The sequence below is a fragment of the Corvus moneduloides genome, chromosome Z (genome assembly GCF_009650955.1).
Source record: "Corvus moneduloides isolate bCorMon1 chromosome Z, bCorMon1.pri, whole genome shotgun sequence".
Lineage (NCBI taxonomy): Eukaryota > Metazoa > Chordata > Aves > Passeriformes > Corvidae > Corvus > Corvus moneduloides.
Window position 1 is genome coordinate 53,700,662 of NC_045511.1, and position 25,009 is coordinate 53,725,670.

At 38.4% G+C, this 25,009-nt stretch overlaps 1 protein-coding gene across 6 annotated transcripts in view; it reads left to right on the forward strand.

The window, feature by feature from the left end:
* PCSK5 (proprotein convertase subtilisin/kexin type 5) overlaps window positions 1–25,009 on the forward strand; it is a 227,857-nt gene that overhangs the window by 43,802 nt on the left and 159,046 nt on the right. For all 6 annotated transcript variants that reach the window (XM_032096048.1, XM_032096054.1, XM_032096049.1 and 3 more), the window contains exon 3: window positions 2,224–2,337. In XM_032096048.1, coding sequence (XP_031951939.1) covers window positions 2,224–2,337 — 114 coding nt within the window. The remainder of the gene's footprint in view (window positions 1–2,223; window positions 2,338–25,009) is intronic.

Here is a 25,009-nt window from a genome sequence, read left to right on the forward strand (position 1 = left end):
GTCAAGATAACAGTAAATATTCTTGCATCGTAGGAGCTTGAGACTCTCCACTCAGTTGAACATGTTTCTAGCACTGAGACCCAAATCTCGTTAGAAGACTTGGAAAGTGGATCTGTATAAGCCCTGAAAGCCATGGTTGCTTTTTCAGACCTGTTGAAGCTTTTTTGTTAATGACTGCTAAATAACAGTAATAGAAGAAGAAAGGCCCGTGGTCTGTGGCGGTCCAGGCAGGTGGGGAGTCAGAGACCAAACAGTACATAGGATGCCAATCTCTTGGTTTGTGATGTGTTGGGAGGTATGGGCTACCCACAAGAAAAGAAGCTTTGAAGAATAACAAGCTTCTGTTGTGAGGGTCTGGGAAAAAAAACATATATTAGCAGCAAAAGTCAGGAGAATAGGGTTCATTATTCAATTAAAGACCAGTCTTTTCATGGAGGAGAGAGCTAGTTAAGAGGCTTGTTGATCCCAGTTTAAAGCAGCCATTAGGCTTAGTTCTTACCAAAGTCTTTTGAGTTTCCTTTCTTTGACCTTTGCCCAGATATGCTTTGAGTGTCTTACAGGCCTCCAGACTTTGTTACACCAAAAGGCCTAAGACTGACTAGCCATCATTTCCTGCAGAGGACACCTGGATCCAGTCAGATCTGAAGGGAGCGGTTAGCTCTGGTCTTCTCATGAGGGATTTCAAACTGTAGTGGAAGAGGAGACAATAAGCAAGAGAGAAAGGTGCACTGTCAAATTTCTGTGTTCTCATAGAACCAGAAGGCAACTTATGATTGTTCCTAGAAGATTTAACAGAGAAATCGGTTTCAGTGTCGGCACTAGCTGATAGTCTGTGTTCTTAGACTGCATAATTTAGCCTCTAGAAGAATCCTTTTGATCCTGATGTTAGTTCTTGGGAAGGAGAAAATTTCGTTTCTTCTTTATGAAAAAACCCATGATGCCTTGCCAGCCTCTATAAGGACTGTCTGAGGAATCCTCTCTGGAGAAATTCAGAGATGTCTTCCTGCATTTTTTTCTGACCAAGAAGTAGAGGCCAGAGTGGTATGTCTGTCTAAGGATTTGAAGTGAATGCACAGGAGAGAGATTAGCCTGCGAAGGGAAAATATTAATACCATCTCTGACCAGTGACAAAGAAATATGTGAGCTGAAAGTAACTTCTTTGATATATTTGTATGTTTCTGTGCATACACAGATATTCATAAAGAGCACAAATAAAAGGTGCAGAGCTGGCTGCTAGGAGAAGATGGCTGTTTTGCTTGGAGAGAGGTGAATTGAGTTTTTATAGTTATATGCCTTGAAACAATTCAGCAGAAGTATAAGCTGCTGGATGTGTGTAAATATAACATGGGGTTTTTTTGTGGTTAGTTCATATTATTTACATTTATTGAAACTAACTCCCATTTAGAATAGCTAATGCAGAAATAGCTGCAGAGTCCTCTCTGCTCTGAGGTTGATGTCACTTTTGGTGTTGCCTTTCTTTGGACGTGTCATGAATCTTTGAAGAGGTGTCAGACAGACAAAAATAACTTTCAGAATTAGATTTTTAGCCCTTATATTTCTTTTCTAGTTTCAAGCCCATTTTTGTGTTTGTTTTAATTAGAGCTGTTGCTCAGTATCCAACTCTTTCTCCCAGGGAAGTCCTTAATATGAAATGAAGTTTCAGAGTGCCTCTCTGAGAAGCTCTTGACAAAGAGTCACTTTACTTAAAATAAGGTGTAGTTTTGGGGTTTTATTCTCTCCAAGTGGTGAAGGTGATTTAGATACTGATCAAGCAAAACTTTTAAATTTATTTTTTAATGTTCTTGTTTTCCAGAACGGAAAGATAAAAATAAAAACAAACCCACCCTTTTAGAAATTCAGTTAAGTCTTCATTGTAATATGCTGTTATATTCTGTGTATGAGTTTTTATGAATTCAAAAGAAGAATAAGTCTGATAAAGAGAAATAGTAAAATAATAGTATTTAAAAGATGATGCCCAATGAAGTACTTCTAGTAGGGTATTTAAGTAATTATTCAGGTAGATTTGTAACACTAGTTAAATTGAATGTATTCCTTAGTGAACAGTATGTCAAGGTGATTTGCACGATTTCTACTGCCAAAATGAACCCTCTAACATGAAATATGCCTTGGAGTATGGTAATGAGAAGGATCCCAAGTTTTCTCACATTTCTTGATAATCTCCACAGAACCGTAACACTTTCCATATGTTTTTCTGGTTGGCAGGTGGAGTGGATACAACAGCAGGTGGTTAAAAGAAGGATAAAGAGGGATTATAAGCCTGGTGGTACCCAATCCACTTATTTCAATGATCCCAAGTGGCCAAGCATGTGGTACATGGTAAGTACATACAGGGTCGCTGACCGTTTCATGCTAATGTTTCATTCTCCGGTTTGATATTTTGAAAAGGGGTGGAAGAATATGTTCAGAAAAAGCAAATTTGGGCATTTTTATGTAGCTAATAAAGGTCTGTAAACTCCTTAGAAGTATTACAAAAAATTTGTGGTGAGCCCTGCAGTAGGAAGCATTTATTGATGCTTTCATTCATGAATTCTTCCTATTGCAAGATGTTTTGGGAATTACTTATTTGAGGATAAGCTTTCAGCAATGAGAATGGAAGGAACTTAGCCACAACTTGTGAGAACCCACTTGTATTTAATGCTTAATTCACTGTCCCCAACATAAATGTATTTTGTCCTGAAGCAGAAGGAGAAAGCCACCAAGACTGACAATTTAGTGTTATAATTACACTCTTTTTAATAAGTAACAATTTCATTGTTGAAATAAATGGATTGTTTATGCTATTTCCTGTCTGACAGAAGTTGTATTTTTTCCAAAAAAACCCTTTTTTTTTGACGTGGTAGTTACAGTTAAAGCCTGGAGTGAAACTTTGTACTCATGATGTTTTTAAAAATATCCTCATTTTTGCCAGGTGAAAATTTTAGAATTATGGAATGGTTTGGAACAAAGAGACCTTTAAAGGCCTTCTAGTCCAACCCACTGTTCAATGAGCAGGAAGATGCTTCAATTACATCAAGTTGCTCAGAGCCCCGTTTGACCTGATCTTGAATGTTTCCAGGGATAGGGCACCTACCACATCTCTGGATAACCTGGTCCAGCATTTCACAACTCTCCTTGTAAACAATTTCTTCCTTATGTCTAACCTAAATCAACCCCCTTTTGCTTTAAAACCATTGCCCCTTGTCCTACAGCAACAGGTGCTGCTAAAAGTTTTGTCCCCATTTTTCTTAATGATGCCCCTCCAAATACTGAAAGGCTGCAGTAAGGTCTCCCTGGAGACTTCTCCAGGATAAACAACCGCAATTCTCTCAGTCTTTTCTAACAGGAGAGATGCTCTGATAATAGATGCTTGTAGCAGTTGCCTGTAATTCTATCAGAAAGGTAGCAGTCTCTATTTATGAACCAGTCATGTTGTCTAGCCACACTACCTTGCAGCTGTGCCGCAATTGCCAGTCTAACACAGAAAAGACCTTAGAGCATCAAGTAGACTTCACTGTTTGCTTTGTACAACTTTCAAAATTCCTCATTTCTGCTCCAGTGGAAGAAAATCCTCACTTTCAGACCCTCTGGGAAGGGACTGTTCTGGACTGATTGCATTTACATCCACTGATTAACTCCATGTATTTGCAACATCTTTAGTGGTAGTGGTTTGCCGTCATTTTGTTGAAAGACATCAATCAGTAAAGTATTAGTGACCATGGTATTTCATCAGAGAGATTAGCTAAAAATATGTGAATGGGGTGACTTCAGGACTGACTTGGGACATTACCAGTTATCCTCATATGACTGTGTTTGTTATTGTTTCCATAGCTGCTTTTGTTAATCTTTCTTAGCTTTGTAAGGTAAAGGGGAAAAAATGAGTTCAAGGTTGCTTAATGGTTTCAGTCATTGCTGTGCTGGAAGAGGTTTTTAGGTTGCTGGCATGTTGTTGAGAAAGTAATAAGAGTAATAAGAAATTACTCTTGAGTCATTTCTTGAGAAGGTAATAAGTAAACTGTCATATAGAGACTTGCATTTGGATTAATAAGTAACTTCTTTGTGGGCTAAGATTGATACCTTTGCCCACTGAACTGGCACAGTTTCTAACAAGGCCGTAAGTGCAGTTCAGATTTGTTGACAGAAGTAGTTTTAGTCAAAGACTTTGTCAGGCCATATCTGATTAATGTTTTTCCTCTCCAAGCTTTTTCTTCACAAGTACCACTTTTCATAATTTTAATTTTCTAGGCTAGAAATAATACATTTTTGTTTGTGTGATATCCATGGCAAGAAGTTACAAGAGAGAATCAGGCCTTCTTTCTCTTTTGAGCCATCACAGAGTTTAAAAGAAAGAAAAGGTGATTTTCTTCTGTTTTCCCTCCCTCAAAGCAAGGGAAGTTGGGAAAAACCCAAGTTCTTTAGCATAACTTCTGAATCCTGAGGCATCCGTGCTTAACAGTAAGATAATAGAATATTTTTGTAGACTAATTAGCGTACGAAACTTTACCAATCCAACTGTTATTCAAAAGTGACCTACAGAATCAGGTCCAGTTTGCTCAGAATGAATGGATAGCAATGAAAAAAGGAAGTCCCTAGTTAACATCCTCTTCAAAATTTTGAGTCAGAAGAGAGCTATGTCCCGTACCCCATTCCCAGAGCTCAGCTACCTTTGTATCATCATGTTAATCTAATAAATTTCTTCTCTTCCACTGATGTTGACAAAATAACCTGTTAGCCAGTAATTGGATGAATTATATACAGTTTGCTGATTTTGGCTGAAAGAGTTTGAAGTCAGCTGGTCTGTATTTTTTATTTTGCTTAATTTGAGCTAACAGTAAATAGTGTCTTCAGAATGACTGAGGTGACTTTGTGCCTAATCAATTCCACTGTACCTGCTGGTTGTTCAAATGAGTTTCCTTATCTTGCCTGCATTGAAAAACTACAGAAAGCAAATATATTAATGTATATATACATATATCTTAAAATCAAGAGGAAGTAAATATAGTTTAAATAATAGAAATAAATGTGAAGCTGTGGTTAATATAACTAACTTCAGTAGATCAGTCAGAGTATTGTTGTTGTTGACCATTTCTTTTTGTTCCCCACTTCAGGAAGAGCTTTGTAGTGGTAGGCTGAAACTGGAATCACACAGGCACAGAGGCACAGCTTTCTGCAGCTGTAATTTGCCTCTGCTGTGATGATGGGCCCCATTGGATGGGTTTTTAAAAATTTTCTAAAAATAAGGAAAACAGATAAGCATAATGAAAACATTATTTAAAAAACAAAAAACTTCTGAAAACATACTTGAATAGAAATTGGTTAGCCTACTAAAACATACAACGCCTGGCTGTGCTGTTTCTCCAACTGGTTATGGGACCTAGTTCTGTGGGCTTTTCACAAAGCATTCCTGATTTCCAAAACTGGACTTGAAAGGATGAGCAGATCCACAAATACAAGGTGTTTTAGGGCATTCAAGGTGGAAGAGGATTATAGCAGTGCCATCAGGGCACAATAAAACCCTGTGACTGAGCTATAGTGGAAAAGAACATTTACCAATTACTTGGTGAATAATACTAAAGTAATTTCTTAGGTGAAACAGCTATATAATATTGCTGCACAATTATAGATATGGAGTGATGTACTGAGGTTTTTAGAAAGCTGTTGAGGATAAAAGATTTGCTGAGAAGCCTCATCAGTTAGTATTTATTGGTCATCAATCATCACACTTATCGGTATATTTGCACTGTAAGATTTCTGATATAGACAGGTGAAACATAATTTACACTGCAGAGAGCAATCCATGCAAGCTGGTGTGTACTAAATTACTTACATCTAGGGCTGGCTGCCTTGAGCTCTGATGCTGAAACCAAAACCCAGGAAAAATTGCTTACTTTTCCCTTTCAGTGAGGACTGTGAAGCAAGCATTGCTTTGAGCTTCAGTGAAGTGTCTGGTGAACCCAGCTTACTTCATTTGTTCAGAGAATTCCTCCAGTATGCTACATAGTGCTCTCCAGTTACAGCTCTGAGTTCCCAGGGGAGCTATATGAGCATTCACAGAGAGGGACAGACCCTTCTGCTCTGACACAGTATAGTTGCCTCTGGATGGCAGCCAGAATGGGACTAATAAACCTTTATCAGCAGTGAGTAGTGTGAGTTTCCTAAGGTCTTGTTGCCATGAAATAAGGTGGAGGTGACGAGTTAGACAGGTGAGTTGCTTCCCGTATGCCACTGAGAAGATCTGTAGGGAGTTAGCTTACCTTGTGCCTCTCCTCCCAGCTCAAGCAAGCGGCAGAGCAGACAAAAAGCTTTTTCATCCCTGACCTCGCCATTAATGAGGTCATCTATGGTGAGTGGGACTGTGAAAGGAGACAGAGGGACAAAGGAAAGAGTGACAGGAGCCTGATGAGATGGGTTGGAAAGAGGCAAAGGGAGAAGGAGAGGTCGCAGTGGTTCTGAGTGCTGGCCCAGGTACAGGGAGGCAGAATTCAAGATAGAATTTCACCTGCCATATGCTAACACCACAGCAAATGAATACGTGTCACTCTCCTTTACGACCTCCTAAAAATTTGTTTGACAGCTAAGGAAAAACTTCATTCTCTTTTTATTGCCCTCCCAAGAACTGTTCTCTCCTTTCATTTGTACAGTGGAAGCCAAATTGTTGTTCTTTCTGAGGTGGCATGGCATGCTTGAAAGTGTTTTGCATATTTTGTAACTTGGTTTGGTTGTTGCATGCACTTTCATATTTTTGGGTTTTATTCCATGAGAAGCTCAAGCTTTTGGTGTTCTACAAATTTAAGAAGTTGATCTGTGACTTAACTTCAGCAGAAGTGCTGCTAGGAAGAACCACTCTGCCTGTCCAAACATTACTGTGTGAATCTGCATGTGGAAACACATGTTTTGTTGTTCTCTGTGGACAAGGTAGAACAATAACATGAGGTCAAGTAATACACAATTTGACCTAAATTAATTTCCTTTTGGAAGACAACAGCATACTTTAAGTAATCAAAAGCCTATAGAAGTGGATTTATCCATGCCTACGGAAAAGAGATCATTAATGAAGATAGTTTAGCAAGATTAGCAAATAGTTTGAAGACAAACTGACCAGATAGGGTTCTTGTTCTGTTCCTTTGGGACATTCAGTTCTGGCTTCTAGATAAGCGTACCTGGAAGTGGCCTGAGAGCACAAAATGGAAGCCAGCACCATTTGGGACTTGTGCCAGCATTTTCACTGAAGCAAGAAGCCATACTGAAATAATTTCCATGCTTGCTTTGGGAGAGCTTTACCTGTCTGTCAAAGATTTGGTAATAAATCATACAGCAAAAGCACACATCCCTCTGCCTACTTGCTACTGTGATTGTATCTTCAGAGGCAGAGTACCCACTTCTAGCTTTACAGAATTTATTTTAAATGGATTTTTTTTTTTTCCTGGACAGCAACTGAGTCACATTAAGAAACTGTAGGTACTTGTCTGTATAATGTTCTTTGTGAAATATCATTTGTGTACAGTATTGTGTTTTCCTGCACTGCCTTTTTCTGAGTAGTTTTTTGCAGTTAGTAAGGAAATGATAATACCTCAAAATCTTTGCTGAATTTCTAATGACATTTGATAAATATTTGCCTTTAGTTTTTGTATGTTGTACTGGGGCACATTTTGGTATATTTCAGTTTTTATCTTACATTGCACTTCTGCAGGAAAACCATAATGTACATACAGAGGTACATAATTACCTGGAAGTACATTTTTCCTCTTTACAAAGGAGAAGGAATCATTGCTTTCTAAGAGCAGTTTTCAAGAGCAGCTGTTTAGTTAACTATCCACTTTTCAGATTTTTAAAAATCAAAATCAACTAATGTCAGAAAGCAAAACAATTTCTTATGCCATGCAATACTGAATACTCTGTTTACTGAAAAAAAAAGAGGTAATTTAATTAATAGAAAAAATACTGATTTGTTCCAAACACTCACTTTATGTCTTGTTTTGCTGTTGTTTGCATACTAAAATTGCAGATACTTCAGGAAACTTATTATATCTCTTAGATAAGGTATTATCTCTAGGAAATATATACTGGGAAATGTATTATATCTACTTAACTAATATTTTATACTTTTTTTCACCTCAAGAACACTGTGCATGCATCAGGAATGCCAAAATGACCAAAAGTACAGAGTCACAGTGCAGAATTGATTCTGAGGCTTGCCTGTCTTGTGGTCTGATTGATAAGGAATGAACTAGTGTGACGTGTTCAGTTTGCCCTCATCAGAAGCATACTCATAACCTATGAGACTTTTAGGAATTTCTGATACAAACAGTTACTATATTACCTCCCAACCAGGAGGCAAAAATTCAGTGTTATGCAAGTGTAAGGCAATGTCCTAACCATTCAGTAAACAGGATAAAGGAGAGTCTGGATAATGCTTTTAGTCATATGATTTAGTTTCAGGTAACAGCACAAGACCTCAAGTCTCCTCAAGGAGAGGCAGGTAGAACTTCTTGGAAAATATTCCGATTCTGAGGTGTGGAGCAAATAAGGTAACATCTGTGCTTGCTCTTTTGCTGAGAAGATTATAAATTCTGCAGAACTGGCTGTTTCAAAATGAACTCATTTCCAGCTAACAGCAGAAAAACATGGTGGTCAGGGGGAGGAAGTGTGCAGGAGTAAAGAGCCTCAGATATCCCCGAGAGGTGGAAGTGTGAATTGTTTAAGGTATTAATACTACTTTTCCATACTTTCTTCTATAGTGATAGAGTTCACTAAATCATGAATAGTATGCCATTTAAGCATTTAATTTCCTGTCTTCATTGATTTTTATGTGAATTTCTAACAAACCAAGCAAGTTATTTTCAGTTTTGAAAACAGTTTGAAACTATATTAAACCCATGTAGTATAAGCACAGTGGCTTAATGAGAGGCATATATATGATAGACTAAACATGAAGTGTATGGCAGGGTTTTCCCTCTCCTGTGTCTTTTGGACAAGACAGTTTATTAATAAACACTAAGTTACTGCTTGGGAATAAAAAACTGCTGATTGGGTTTTATGAATACCAGCTCCTAGTCATACAATCGTATTTGGAGCCAGAAATCCCATTTAGGAAGAAAAAAAGAGAAGTTAAGCAAAGAAAAAGCGTTTCTGAAGTTACAAAAAACTCTTCCATCGCCTGGTTTAAGTTTGAATCACTTTTTCTCATTATAAGTCTCCTGGTCTGGCTGAAAATAAGCTGTTGAGGAAGGTTTGTTAAATGTAAGCTTTCACATACAGAGTTTGGATGGGCTTTATATTATACCAGCTGCTGAAACACTGAAATCCATATACCCTTTATTAACTAGGACCTCATCTACACATGAATTGGAATGCTGATAAAGAAATTAATATAACCTACTTAGAAAGTGTTACAGCTCTTACATCTTGGTAACGAGTCAGTCTGCTTACTTTCAGGAAACATGATGCTGAAAAAAAAATCTAAATTCTTGTAGACCACTGAATTTGTGTTGAAGAATCAAGACCCTTTTCTGATGGTTAAGTTTCCCAAGATACCACCAAACCTTGAGGCTCTGTGTTCATCCTACCACCTGCAGTATCTTTACCCCTAGCTCTTCAATCCTGTCCCCATCCTTTACATCATCTCTTATGACTACCTGAACTACCGAGAAAAAACTACAAACAAACAAGCAAACAAAAAAACTCCAACCAACCAAAGAAAAAACACCAATATTGAAACCTCAAAATAATAGACTAAAGGAGGATGGATTGAAATTTTCATCAACAACACTGAGGAGTTAGATTGTTCCAGCTTTCTTGAGGATCTTGACCCTCAATTTATGGTAGCTATCCACTTAGTTTTGATTTAATTATTAGAGGTATTTGCTACTCTCACATGGTTGTCCCTTTTAAAACGTTGCCACCTGCAATTTCCATCTGCTCCCACTCAAGATTGGTGATGAAATACTACATAAGAGGATAAAAGTGTTCTGAAAGTGAAAGCATTATTCTACTTTGTGCCTGTCCTTTGGAAATGTTTGCCCTTACACACCGTAACATTGACCCATTGTCATTGATACCGACCAGTGAGAGAGAACGAAGTTCTGAAGGTTCCTGCCTTTTATACCCACTCACACTGGGCATGAGATGTGGTCTGCTTTCACTGTCTGGCTGCTGCTGCTTTACCAGTATTCAAAAGTTTCAAATGTTGACCTCACTGTGTGAAGCAGCTTTGATCTTGTTTGTAATACAGTGATAGCACAGTGATAGCCAAAGACCATATTGTACATTGTGTAAACTATAACCACTGACACATTCTGAGGACTAATTCAGGATTTATTCTTCTGAATTAATCTACATGGGTGGCCAAACCCACTTTTTAAGCTTGGTTTGTTACTATACAAAGGCCTAGAAGAAAATCTTCAGTGGTCTCAGTGTTTGAAAAATTCATACACAAGAGTTGTCCCGTGGTCTAATAGGAGAAGTCAAATGATGGCTGAGTCATTCATCTCTTCTCATCTCTTGGCATGTAGAAGTTCTACATGTAGAGTGTGAGTGGAACAGAGGTTATGACCCACGTTGCCTCCAGGCAGGCACCAAGCAGCAGAGGTCTCCTGATGCAGTCGTGTTCTATGAGGAAGGACAGGGACAATTTGCGTGTCTGTATATGTGTTTGGATTTAAAAAAAAAAAAAATAATTAGAATTCTAACTTACCAGTTATTCTGAGTTACTTTTCTTGTAGGCATTTGTCAATAGGGATACTACTAAGAAATGAACTCACATAGGAAAATTCAATTAGAAGGAATGCATGCAGTATTAGGCAGATTTCCCCCATTTCTCCTTTTGGTGGAAAGGAGATTATAATCACACTGCATGCAGTTGCTCATTTGAGTTGTGTTGTGTTGGGAGAGGCAAGAAGAAAAGTACTTACTGTGGATTGAAAAGTCCTCACTTCAAATATTGTATCCATGTTAAGTCCTGGCATCTGTAAGTCAAAGGATGATAGTTTAAAGTGCCTAAACAGGGGGATAAAACCAGCTGTTTTGGCTGTTTGTAAGAATGAAAAAAGAGATCTTTTAATAACAAAGTTCTATCTGTAATGATGGTGTTAGTGAGATAATGTGCAACAAAGTATACAGGCATGTGATCAGATCCCATGCACCTCAGGGGAATTAGGCATCCCCCTGAATGCCTTGCAGATCAAGGATAGATTTAAGCATATTCCTAAACTTAATGTGTACTTTAAAGTTCTGTTGATTTTTTCTCAGCGTCCTCCAAGCCAACATTAATTGGCTGCTAATTGGCCCAAATTTTGTGTTTTAATAACCCTGTCATTACATTAGTTGGTTTTGTTGATTGTTCTATGTCAAATGCTCAGTCTCTAGAGGAATTGATGAGGGTGTCTGTAAAAAGACTGGAATGGATCTTCAGTTGAATTAATATAAAAGCTGTATTTATATTACACAACACCAAGGTTATAAAATGAAACCAGCTTTCTTCTTGCTTTCTTTAGAAATCTTTTTTCCTTAAAAACTCATTCCAATAGCAGAGCAACCACACAAATCCATATTTTTCTGTTTTAAAACAATTCGTATCTATGTAGTGATGCTTATGAACTAAACTTCTTAAATTTTTCTCCAGAGGTAATTAAAAATCTTTTTTCAAAATTTTATTCTTTTCAAAAATGTTGTCACCCACTCCTAAATGTAGATGTCTTGCATTAACTTTGGCATAAAATAAACACCATTGCTTTCCTGCTAGTTTGCAGAAATCAGAGGGTCTGGGTGTTGGTGGGCCTCATTTCTGATTAAAATCAGTTCAGCAGCATAATTATGGTAGAGTTCAGTAAGAACTTTCATAAGCAGATTCACAAATAGTGAAATTAACCATTGCAGCACTGTAAGTCTGGTAAACTTCAACAGGAACTTTCACAAACATAGATTCACTAATAGTGCAGTTTATTGGAGCAATAAATTATAGATTCTTTTAGATTGCCAGTGATAAATTCACTAGACCTTCAAAATATAAGCGCACTTTGTACGTGTACTACATATACAGTAGTATGTAGAAGTATTCCTGAGTATATTCCAACTCAGTTGGAGGTGCAAAACTTAACTAAAGAGGTGCCCCTGCTTTTGGGAGATGAGCAAGCCCATTCACTTTTCTGCAAAGGTGGTTGTATTCTCATTCTTTGCCCTAGAGGATTTCAAATGCCAATTTATACTTTTGGGAGTAGTGAAGGTGAGACTATAGTCAAATATTCTGTAATTAACATCAAAAATGGTGGTGCTGGGTAGCCACTTTATATGTGAATGAGGTATCGAGAGTAGCTCAGAGATTACAAACTATGGGTCTTGTGCAAAGGTGGAGCAGAAAGGTGACAACTTAGCATCAGTCACTTTTCCACCTGGCTAATTGCAGCATTGGGGGTCATTCTCCACCTGATAACCCATCACTCCATCAGCAGGCCATCATGCCCCCTTAGCCACACATCTCATGGCATATCTCACAGCTGCAGCCCTCATTCCTACTAGATGTCAAAAGGGGAAAAAGTACAAAACATCCCCTCATTTGAATGTTTCATGTCAGTTCTGTGCTTAGATCTCCACAGCTAATCACCTGTGAACAGACAGGTTCATTTGAGTGGCCTGCTGTCTCTCCAAAGACATGGTAAATAAATTCCTGCTCATTGCAGAACAGTTGGACTACATGACCTTTAAAATCATCTAGTTGACTTTTGACATTTTTGCTTAGCATATTTAATTGAGATTTAGTCATAGTAATTAATGTTTTAGTGGGTATTTAGAGTGGAGTTATTCATTATATGCTTATATGTAAGCCAGCATCCAGCTGAAGCTTCCTCTCAAATTATTTGAAGGTAGTTAAATGGCAGAAAAATTAGTTCTTAGTTTTCCCATATTATACTTCTTACTGAGTCTTCAGTGGAGTTCCTGACACAGAGCTGCTTCAGTCTCACAGAAATCAGCATCAGGATCTGAACCTCTTTGGTTAATTCCCCTTTGGTTTGATTGAGCATTGTCTTGACGATTAAAAATCTTAAGCCTTGTAGTTGCATGTTTATCTTGCTCTGTACTTATCTTGTTAGGCCATTCTTTACTAGATTAAACAAATATTCCCCCTTCAAAAATATAATCATGTTGAGTTACTTGCATGCTGCAATCAAGCCATGTTTTCACCCTCTGAGATAAAAGAGTTTCTTTGAGCTTGTTAAGAATCACTGTAAATTGTGTTTACACCACTTATTTCAGACAATAAGCAGCAAGAAAACAAGCAACAACTCAGTGTTCATTCTCCGGTAACATACTCCGTAGAACTTCAGTACTAGGCACATGCATGTATCATTCCAGAAATAGCATCATTGCTGTCATTAAGAAAAGTGTCTTAACCCACTTCTTGCTACCCCACTGCTTAACTACCAAAGAATAATATATAGCTTCACAGAGCATTTTTTGAAGCTGTAGGCGATTGTCTACCTTACATCTTAAATCCTTTTAACCATTACTGGGTTTTATGTAGACTCACATTTTAAGCCTTGCACTCTTAATCCCACAGGCATAATTTTTTGTATGATTTTATATAAAATTATATTACAAACACACTGCTTAAATAGGTTCATCTTCATAAGTGATCGTGATCACTGTCTCTGTTGCTCTCTGTACTTTCCACTCTACTAACTTTTCTGTCTTCAGATTTGAGACTGTGCTATATAACAACAGTTTCAACTTTCTTAACTACAGGTAAACAGCAGAGCCTCTTAAGATTTGAGACTTAATAATTGCACATGCTAAGTAATGTTTCCTTAAACAAACTGTATGTTAAGAAATCATAATGGATTCAAAGTACAAACTGGTATGTCAGATCTTCTGTTAGCTTCCTTATGAGTGGATATGTTATTAAGTACTTACAGATTCGTACTATGTCTCTAATGGATCCAAAGATCTCACTACAGTTTTTAAGTAAGCAAAACCATTTTTGCAGCATGGTTTGTTTCCATGGTAGAACATAACAGCTGGGACAAAGTAGTTTACTGGAGGTACATTATATTTCCTTCATAATTCTCCATTTTACTTGGAAGAACCTTTCTAACTTTGCAACATATTTTTGCACATTCATTTTAAAATCGTATTTCCAGTTAAACAGCAGACTCTTTGTAGGAGAAACAAAATTAGGAGGGAAAAGATGATCCATTTACAGCTCAGATTTGAAAATGGAATCAGCTGAGATCAGAAAGCTAACTGACAGGAATCATAGAAGATAATGATGGTAGGAATGACAAGGGAAAATGCAGAGAGTGTTATAATATAACAAGTACAAAGAATATTTTGTAGTGGTAGTACCAGAAAAAGTGGTGGACACAGAGGAATTGTCAACAGTCATAAAATTAAGAACTTGGACTTCTAGTTTACTTTTGACTGTATATATTTTTTCCTTCTGATCATAGCTTTCTTTAGTTCTTTCTTTGAGTGTTTTTTCTGCAGATTTCCTGGATTTGTAAAGATATCTGCAAATTCTGAAATAGTTATCATGAATGGATATCATTTCAGTGTAGAGACTGCCCTATCCACAGTATAAACCAACAGTCATGAATGTGATTTTCCTCCATTTGTTGTTAGACACATTACATTTGATGTGCATAAAAGGTGCTTACACTAAGGTTGTATAGTCTCTCTATCTAGAGGAATACATTCCTATAGTATTAATTCAAAACCGTGCTTTCAGATTAGTTCCATATATTCAAGTACTTTACTTGCAGCTGGGAGAAGTTCCTTCATAGCAGTGCTGAAATCAGTGGAATCTATGTGTCTTTAATGCTAAAGTCAGGATTTTGTTTAACAGCAGCTCCCCAAGTCCCTTAAAGCTCAATAGACACCTGTGTCCACTTCTCCATAAAAACAGTGTTTGCAAATACACTGGACATCTCCAGAACCTTTCTGCAATATCTGTATTTTCTGAGATAGCTTAATCCTGACACTCTGCTGAGATTTCCTGTAAGACCCTTTTCAATTTTGACATTTTTACATACACTGTCTATTTTTCACAGTCTTTCGTGCACAGCTGTGTCATAAATCCCTGGACTAACCTTCTGCAGCATTGCAGAAGAACTTCAAAATTTAGTCATCTGAGTCAAATTTCCTGAGACAGTAACAAGAATAATTGTGTGATACTTCTTTATCTTATGCAAAACTTTTCTGGATTTTTGTCGGGTTTTTGTTGTTGTTCTTGAGTAATCTTTCCTTTTCCTTCTCAGGCCTCCCTAGCTTCTCTAGGCTAGTTCTCTCATTTATGCCAGGTGATTTCATCTGCCACCCCCTCTAGTGGTTTGGCCTTATCTCTCCAGGTTTCACTTATACTACACAGTGGGCCTTGCATTCATCAAACATAGCACAGTCAAATGGTGAAAAGACTATTGGAGTCCATGGCACTTACTTCCCTGTAGGCAAACTAGAATAGCAGCCATTCATCTTGGTCTGATCCTCTACTGTTAATGAATTTTCACAGCATGCGTTTCCAGCGTTAGATGAAACACTTTTATGAGGCTGTCTGAGGAGGGCATGAAGTGATTTCTGTGCTTCTGTCTCAAGAGAGTAGTTTCATGATCTTAAAGTTTGTCCTCTGGCAAGTTATAATCCCCTGTGATATACCAGAGCAAATAATTGACCAAGGATACAATAATCTGACGGCTTTTATGGCTCTTAGGGAAAATGCTTCTAGGTGTCAAGTAGCATAGGTGTTTATTCCTGAACTGAATGCACTGTGAAACAGTTTCACCCTCGGAAACACCACATGCATTCCCCATTACTAGTAATGGAATATGGCGTTCTCTTCATATTCTGACCTATAAGTGCACTGTATTTCCTACCTGCTTTGGTTCCTTGAGAAAGAGCAGGACATGTATCTTTCCTTAAGCCTCCTGAACAAGTCCTGTTGTCTCATATCCCACCCCCCCCCCCCATTGTCCCTCTGTCCCTCCTTCTCCCCCCAGGACATCCCGCCATTAACACCAGATGTCATGAGGTGTCATATTGCCTCATGGATCAGAGGGACCAGACCACAACATAACATAGAGAAGAAAAGACTGCAGCAGTGCAAGAGTCCTTAAAAGTTCCATACAAGCATTCAGAGTCAACATCTCATCATCTTTTTCCTTGAAAGTCCTCTCATTCCTGCAAGTTTATAACATTCTTAGAGAAACAAGTTTCCTGGTCCATCCTCTATCAGTTCCCTGCCCATCCCCAGAATCCCAAAATAGTATATACTTCTTAAGCACCATTCTTCCCTTTTCACTGTAACATGAAAAGAGATGGGAAAGAGAAGGAAGTGGATTTGTGTAAGCCCCAGGCTCCTCCCACTCATCAGTCAGTCCCTTGGAAGGTTAGTGCTTAATTGAAGGTGTCTGCTCAGGGCCTTCTTTCCATGAAGTTATTTCAATTCTGTAAGATATGTTTACTCAAAGTCTAAATAAAACTACCTTCCTCTTCCATCCTCCTTAACAAGTTGATGTAGAAGTAATGGTCTTTGACTTGAAAACAGCTTAAAAAGTAAATTGTAAAGAGTCTGTCTTTAGTAGTATAGCAAGAATCTTTAGAAATTTATGAAAACTATTTTAAAGCGATGTTTAACATCTCTCTCTTTAATTTTTACCATAGAAATAATGAAAATATCAGATCTAGCTAGAGAGAGAGAGGGACAAATTTTATCTTGCTAGAGAACTGCAACTGCATGAACTGATGCATTAAAAAAAAAGGCATCTTTGGACTTCCTGTAAAACTGCCCTATTTTTCTTTCTTTTTTGTGATTTAGAAGAGGTCAAATAAAGAAAAAATGAGTCAAAGTCCACATAAAATGGTAAAATGGAAGGAATTGTCTCTCTGAGGAATCATTTGTCCTTCGTGAATACTGAATCCCCAGGGTTGATGGTGCACTGCTGAGGCCAGGGAGCAGCTGTTCTTTTCACATATTCTAATTAGTAAAAGAAGTCCCATACTTTTTTTTTGTACACAGGTCTTTGGGCAAGTAAAAATACATTACCTTTTGATCTGCTTCCTGCACTTCTCATGCTGAGTAGGCTATTTGTACAGTATTGGTGCTATCAAGAGTAGCAGCAGCAGTAGCAGTAAGTCATTGTACAGTGATCTTGAGAGAATATGGCCACATACAGACATATATTTCAATGCATGCTTCTGTCCTTCCGGCATTTTTTGGCGGTAACCACATGAAATTGTTTATTTTTTTTCCTCTCTCTACCCAAGATATTCTACATACTGTTCTTATATTTCTCCCAATGCTTCCCAAGCAGAGTCCATACATTGGCATATACCTTTTGGCACATGACTCTCGACACATGAGTAGTGATTCAAGGATATACAAGATGCACCAGGTCTAATATGCCATTTATTATTATTATTGTTGTTATTATTATTATTTATTATTATTATTATTATTATTATATTGTGGTGAATCTTTCACAGTGGTTTAAAAAAGTTTTTTAAATGAAACTTTTCATATTTGCCTCTTAATGGAGGTGGCAGAACATGCACAATAACCATAAGGCATTTTTAGCTACTTCACTTTCTTGGCCTTGAAGGAATCTCTCCTGTTGCCACCACATGGGTGTTGGGGTTTTAGGAGTTCTCCTTCTGTTTTCTCTTTCTCTTAAAGAATTTTCCCCATACATGTTGCCAGGGGGACAAATTACTGGATGCTTAATTAAAACAAAAGACCTGGCCGCAGAGGGAGGGGTGCATCTGGCTATTCTCTTTCACCTGGGCTTGTGGGCTGTGAGTTGTCGTGTTTGGATGGAGAGAGAGGCTGGAAGGAATTTGTCAGCACTGGAGACTTCTGCTTTTTCAGCTGCCTTCCCTCCACCAGAGAAACCCTGGGATCCCAAGCCCGCCTTTCCCTGCCCTGCTGGGAGCTGGGCTGCAGCCACCCTGCTCCCACCATTGCTTTGAGCCTTTGCTACTCTGTACCCCGCACGTCCTGCCTGCCGAGACCTCCAGGGGTTCCCACCGCAGCTCCGGAGTTCGATACATCTCGGCTGCCACCTGGGATTTGTGCTTGTCCCTGCCGCTCCAGCCTGCTGTTCCCCAGGGTCCGGCCGGACACCGGGATCAGCTGCCCAGGGGTTTGTGAAGCCTTTGTTCCAGCCCTTCCCGGGATCCCAGGCCGCCAGTGCCGCGTGCTCCCCGAGCTCGCTCCGGAGCGCCCCCTGCAGCCGCGGGGGAACCATCGCACCTGCCCTGCTCACCGGGAGCCGCCAGCGCCCCTGCCGGCTGCGAGCGGAACTGCACCCGAGGGGAAAGGGCCTGACAGCCGAGAAGGCTGGCACTGGGTTTGTGATTGTTTGCTCTTACTGCCATAGTTATTGTTGTTTGTTTGACTGGTTATACACATACAGATATATCATAGTAAAGAACTGTTATTCCTATTCCTCATATCTTTGCCTGAAAGCCCCTTAATTTCAAAATTATAATAACTCGGAGGGAAGGGGGTTGCAATTTTTTTTTTTTTTTTCATTTCAAGGGAGACTCCTGCCTTCCTTGGCAGACACCTGTCTTTCAAACCAAGACAATGGGAAAGAAACAGGACTAGAGGCAGATGTCCTAATGGAGACACAGGTTATGGTGCATGTAGGAGGAGGTGATGTTAGAGGCAGTTGCAGCTGGGAGAGAAACTCTGCTGTCTGAAGACCTAGAAGTGGGGGAGCTTCCACTCCTACAAAGGGTGCACTGTCATCAGCCTGTGGAACATGGACATAAAGGGCTTCCCTAAATTAATTTGTATTTAAGCCAGCACACAGTTTACAGAAAAAACACCAGTATTGATTTTAAAAAGTGCCAATGATGAAAAAGTGCTGGACTTGTCTTGAACACAAATTTATCACATTATGAATTATTCTGGTTTTGTTAAGAATAGCAGTTTGATCACAGCCAAAAAATAACATTTATGAACTCCTTATTTTTCACTGCGAAAACCCATGTATGTAGGTTTGTAAGTTATTCTTGTCTCCCTATAGTCACCAGATACTCTTAGGAATATAAGAAGCCCTTTCATATTGATTTTCTGTTCCCCTTCATTGCTTAAACAGGCAAAAAATAATGTATGTCTGTGATTGCTTTATTGGCCTCTAAGTGTATTCTTTGTTAATGAATCAGTGAAGCTTAAGAACCAAATTCATCTCTAAAGTAAATTAACTAAACCCTCTGAAGCTGCACAAGCAATAAAAATTGGAATTAAATATTTAATATGATGCAGCCTTGAAATATTTCTCTTGATACAGATACAGATAAAAGAAGTGGCAATTCAGTAAAGCATGACTCCAGAAGTCAGATAATACTTCAAGCAAAATAATCTTGCGTTTGAGATTAACCACACTCTATATTACCTGCCTGCTCCTGCTACTTCTTAAAAATAAAGTGTGCAGCAACAATCAGAAATTATTTAAAGATGTAACTCAGAAGGAAATACTTTTCCTATACAGTTAGCAAGTGCTGTTTATCATGCACTTAGTATCAGATTATGCTTGAGGGAAAAAAAAAATTCTGCAAGTGTTCCTCCTTCTAAAAATTCTTCTTTGATCATCTGTTTATTGTGATAAAATAATTTTTTTAAAGTGAGAAATACTTTTAAAAAGAAATACTATTTTAGTAGTCTAGTTAGAAAATGTAGCTTTCAAGTGCTTACTCTGGAGAAGCCAAAAAGTCAGTTCAGTAGATCACATTGTCTTAACAGAACAAGATGTCCATTTTAATAAGAACCCTAGCTTTCCAAATCTCTTGATTACTACCTTGCTTGCTTCTTTCCTTCCCGTTTAAAATTGGATCACCTGAAGAGCATAATAAAAAATAACGTTATTTCTCTTTTTTTTTTGCAGGAAAGAGAGAATAATTGGCAAGTTTTAACTTAAAACACTGCACATACCTATACTTCAGAAAGCTGAGTGTAGCATTAGGATGTCTCCTCTATTAAAAAGCGTATGAATTTTGCTGCCCGTGCATTTGCCTGGACCAAGCTAGGAGTGCCAAATGCCCCACATTACATTCCCTTCACAGAAGAGGGAGATAGTCAACTTCTTTAACTCCCCAGAATGTCAGAATCAGCCCTGTGTGTCCCCTTTCTCTCGGCTTGTGTTGATCAAGGCAAGCTGTAGGTCCTTGACTGTCCTTTTGTACAAGCAATCTTGTGCAACTGCTGTCCTCTCCATGCTTGTGGGTTGGTAGCTGACAAAACCTCCCTGTTGCAGAGAACATGACTGTAGTCTTTTTGTTTCTGTCTGTGCCAAAGACCATTTCACTGCTACTCTAAGGAAACCAGACTTTGTTGTTGTTCCTGCTTCTGTTCTTCTCAGTACTCAGAGTCTATCTTTTCTAATCCCTGACTGGGGTCTAGTATTTCAGAGCTTTCCCGGGATCAGAATTATAAGTAGTCTTCCACTAAATGAGATCCAGAACTTTTCAAATTCAAAATTGGTATTCAAAATTGTGTCATTCTGATTATCATGTTTCTCTATATCCCCATAGATATTGACTAGATCTTGCCAAATAACTTCTTGTAACTCAAAAACTACAAGAAACCAGTGCAGTGAAGTCATGAAGACTTACAGAGGGCACAATATGCCATTTCTGAGAAACTGCATGTCACAAAATTAGAAACTTCTGTTTCTACTCTGTTTTTATAGACTAATAGGCATTGCAAAGCAAGACAGAACCAAATTTTTAAAAGTTATTTTTCTTGTAATTTGATTTTAATCTCTGTAATTCCAAAATATTCTAATCATTGATATGTTCTTGATTTTTCAGTTTAACTGTTCAGTTTTGTTCCTAATCCCTAACTGGATATACAAAGACTCCAACTACAAAAATTAGTGTGGCAGACATATTAAGATAATGATAATGACTATAAGGTAGATTCTAGAGACAATTTCACAAAATAACTATGAGAGTCCACATCCATGTCTGATACTGACTACAACATGCAAACTTCAGAAAATCAATCTAATGTTATATCTGCTTGTTAATTGCAAAAAGGCAGGCTTCCAAAACGTCTGTCCAAAGGTATAAAAGATATATCTAGAATAAGATATATTATGTGTTTTTATGCTCTTAAGTTGAATTTCAAGAATGGGAAAAGTTCAGTATTTGAAATTTTTCATACAATAGCCCTCTTTCTTCCCATATGTACTTCAGAAGTTTTTCCACCTTCACATGGTTTCTATTAAATACCATTGGTTGTATCATTAACATTTTCACATTAAACAGCCCAAACAAAACCATCATCCTTTGAATGCCCTTTTAAAATCTCAGTAAAATTACTCTAAATAACTGGGCAAGGGTTTGTTTATTCCTTTTGATGGTATTCTCCCGGCAATGGATGAAAACAATGTATGTTGAAATAGTGCGGATTTAATGCAGTTCTCTAGTCATGGTACCAATGCAGGAAATTTCTGTTACTTTATCTTTTCGACAAGCAGAAAATGCAGTAGAATGGTCTAATTCTTTCCTTCAAAATCCAGAAAACAGCAGTTCAAAGATTGACAGATCTAGTAAAAAGTTCCAACCACTGTATTTGTACATGATTATGGCAAAGGTTGTTTTTATTCTAAAAAGAAAGAGCAGGGAAAATAGACTGAAAAGGAACCATAAAATTCAGTACTTGCCCATTGATACAAAATTTAGTCACTCTGGATCACGTAACTTATTATCATGACAGATGTTTAATAGTTTTTTATTTGGGTAACACTGTAAACGGAAGCAGTGCTTCCAAATTAATTAAAAAACAGCCCTCTGCTAACAACCTGACAATGTAATTGGCGTTGGTGGTAAAGAAGTACGATTTGGTTAAAGAAAAATTATGGAGTGGAACCCAGGAAATTTCCTTGCAGGAAATGTTTTTTGAAGGAAAGAGGAATTTTAACCCAATCCAGCAGCTAAGCACCACATAGCTGCTTACTCACTCTCCCACCAGTGGGATCAGGGAGAGAAAAAAACAAGAAAACATACGCATCGAGATAAAAACAATTTAGTAGGGGAAGCTAAAGCTGCACACACTAGCAAAACAAAACAGGGAATTCATTCACCATTTTCCAGGTGTTCAGCCATCTCCAGGAAGCTGGGCTCCATTGTGTAAAAATTGTTTGGGAAGACAAATGCCATCACTTGGGACATTTTCCCCGTCCCTCTTCTCCTCCCGTCTCTAAGTACTGATCATGACATCCTATGGTCTGGTCAGGTGAGATCACCTGTGTCCCAGCTGTGTCCCCTCCCAACTTTTTGCTCATCCCCAGCCGCCTCACTGTGATGTGGGAGTGATGTGAAGAGAAAAAAAGGCTTTGCTCTGGTAAGCACTGCTAAGCAGTAACACAGACATCCCTGTTTTATCCAAACTCTGTTCATCACAAATCCTAAACAGCCCTATACTGGCCACTGTGAAGAAAATTAACTCTATCCCAGCCAAACCAGTTGAAAGGGACAGGAAAGAGTGCAAGTGAAGCCAAGTAGTAGGTGGCATATTAGACGCTGTTCGGTGTGGAGTGGCATATTTATACTATATACCATATAAGAGAGTGCTTGAAAAGTAATTGCACTCCAAGATTTAAAGTGTTCTTAATTAAAGGCAAATTGGACTGCTTCAAGAGGAAAATGCCCATTCTAATTTATTTGGAGAAAATCAGACATGAATCTGGGGGAAAGTCTACTTTGTGATTAAAATACAGGAATCTTAGATCAGATGTTGAATGAAACAAAACTGGAGTTTCAGTTGTAAAAGACAGTACTGGAAAAGAAAACTAAGGCTAGAAACAGGACAGAAATTAAGAAGCAAATAATTGAATAGAAGGGAAAGAAAAGTAGAGAACAGAAGTGAAAAAATCCAGGTGCTCTTCTAAATAGGACATGAGAGGTTGTTTTTTATTGTAATGATAATAGCTGAACCTTTCGTCTGCTGTTGAGCTACTCCCATTTGGATGCTTCTTTGCTGCCTGCCTTTACATTCTGTATCCATAGTTACATAAGCTGTGTAGTAAAGTTAAGAGTGGGCCCACAGTTATGACTGCTTTACCCTTGATTTTTCAATTTGACCTCCCATGTCTCTTGAGAGAGTCACCAGAGCGCACAGTAAGGCAAGAGATGTCTTTGGTGGTTGTCTCCATGTGTGTAGCAAAGGCCCCTTCAGTCACCAACACAAAGGCAAAAATATTCAAGTAAGGCAAGTGAGGGCAATGGACTCATTAAGGGAAATGCTGGTGATGTTCTGGCAGAGATCCAAAGAGCTTACAAAGGAATGGGGATTAAAATACTCATATGCTTGCTCAGCCTGTGTGGTTTGGCTGGCATGAAAGCAAAATAACAAGCTCATCCCCTAGGAAGAGAGGACAAGACAGTAAGTAAAGCAGCCAAGGGTCATTTAGCATTTCAGAAAAGGGGATAAAGGCACAGTGTAATGTCCCAATAAATCTGACTGGAGGCCAGAGCCAGGAATCCTAATTGCCCATTGTAGCTCAGTCTGGGGTTTTCCCTGTGGCTAGAGGCTGGTGCTTCCACCTTCCTGTCTCTTTGTCTTCACATCAGCAGAATGTGGAGGATGATATTAAAAACTTTTGCAGGTATTTTCTGGTGCTTAATTTAGTAACATTTTGTAAAAGAGAAACGTACCTGGAAACATTAAATTTGTTCAACTGTCTTGTTTGTACATTAGAAATCCTCATGTGTACAACCATTACATTCAGATGGCAAGTTTACACTGTACTTAATTTCATATAGCCAGCAGCATGAGCATTTCCAAGCAATACAGAGAACAAAAGCTACACATTCCTTGGAACAGGTCCCTGAAGTCCTTTGTGTGGGGATGGATAGACAGAGAGAGACAGATATTTACAGGCACAAGGGAAAGACCCTGAGAGAGACTATATTATGTATAATAATATAATCTTCCTCTAGTAATAACAAATGACAACTCTTAAATCCTCTGATTTGGGTGGTAAACTGGAGAAAAAGGAGGAGGAAAATTACAATTTAATAGAAATCAGTTTGCACATAGGATTGCTAATGGTTCTTCAGTGTGCTGACTGGAGGGGACTAAGTCAAGGTGGAGTGCACCCCTCCAACTGTATTTACTCCTTACAAATTGTGGAGTGACACAACATGAGGCTGAAGTGGGGTCATGAGGCGGTGGGGCAGGGATTGAGATGGAGCATGCTCTACAGGCACTGTTGCGATGATACAAGTTTGTTTTTTAATTTATTTTTTCTTCCTCCCACCTTTTGCTTTTGCCCTTCCCTGTACCCCTCTTTTTCTGTTTTTGCCTGTTGCTCTGTCCAAGGCTGGCAGAGCTGCCGGAAAGCAGTACTGATGAGAGAGGCTCATTGAACTAATTTCACAGGGGCGGGCGATGCATGTGGATTAGAGAGTCGCTAATGGGACATTACAAATACCTGAGGGTCATGTCTCATTGCCATGGCAAGCCAGATTTCTTTACAGGAACTGGGTGCATTTGTGCTTAGGAAGAGGCTTTCAGTTTTAATGTACGCTAAACTTTCTTTCTCCATCACACTGGACTTGATTACTCTGAAAGCTGTACCCCAGGCTGCTCTCAATCAACACTATCTACAATTCATCCAACTCCCTAAGATGCAAGTTTTTCAGGATGGTGTTTTCATTACAGGTTCTTAACTGTGGCTCATCTCCTGCTGATACTGCAGAAAACCTGCCAAAAGCGTTCTTTTATAGATAGAAATGAGTCTTGATTAGTTTCCAAACATTCTGTCAAGAAAGTGTACACAGCATGTAAGCTCTAAAAAGCAAGGTGTTTTTTTTTTCCCATGACCATTCCAGTACAGGCATTTTATCCACATATGGTTTGTTTTTTTGAAAAGAAAAAAAAATTCAAATATTTCAAATTCAGTACAGCTGAATGCTTCCCTTTTGTACTGCTTAGCATGAACAGTAACCAGAAAGAGAAATAAGCAGGACTAGCAGTTTTTATACAATTTATGTTTCTTTTAAAATTGTTTTCTGT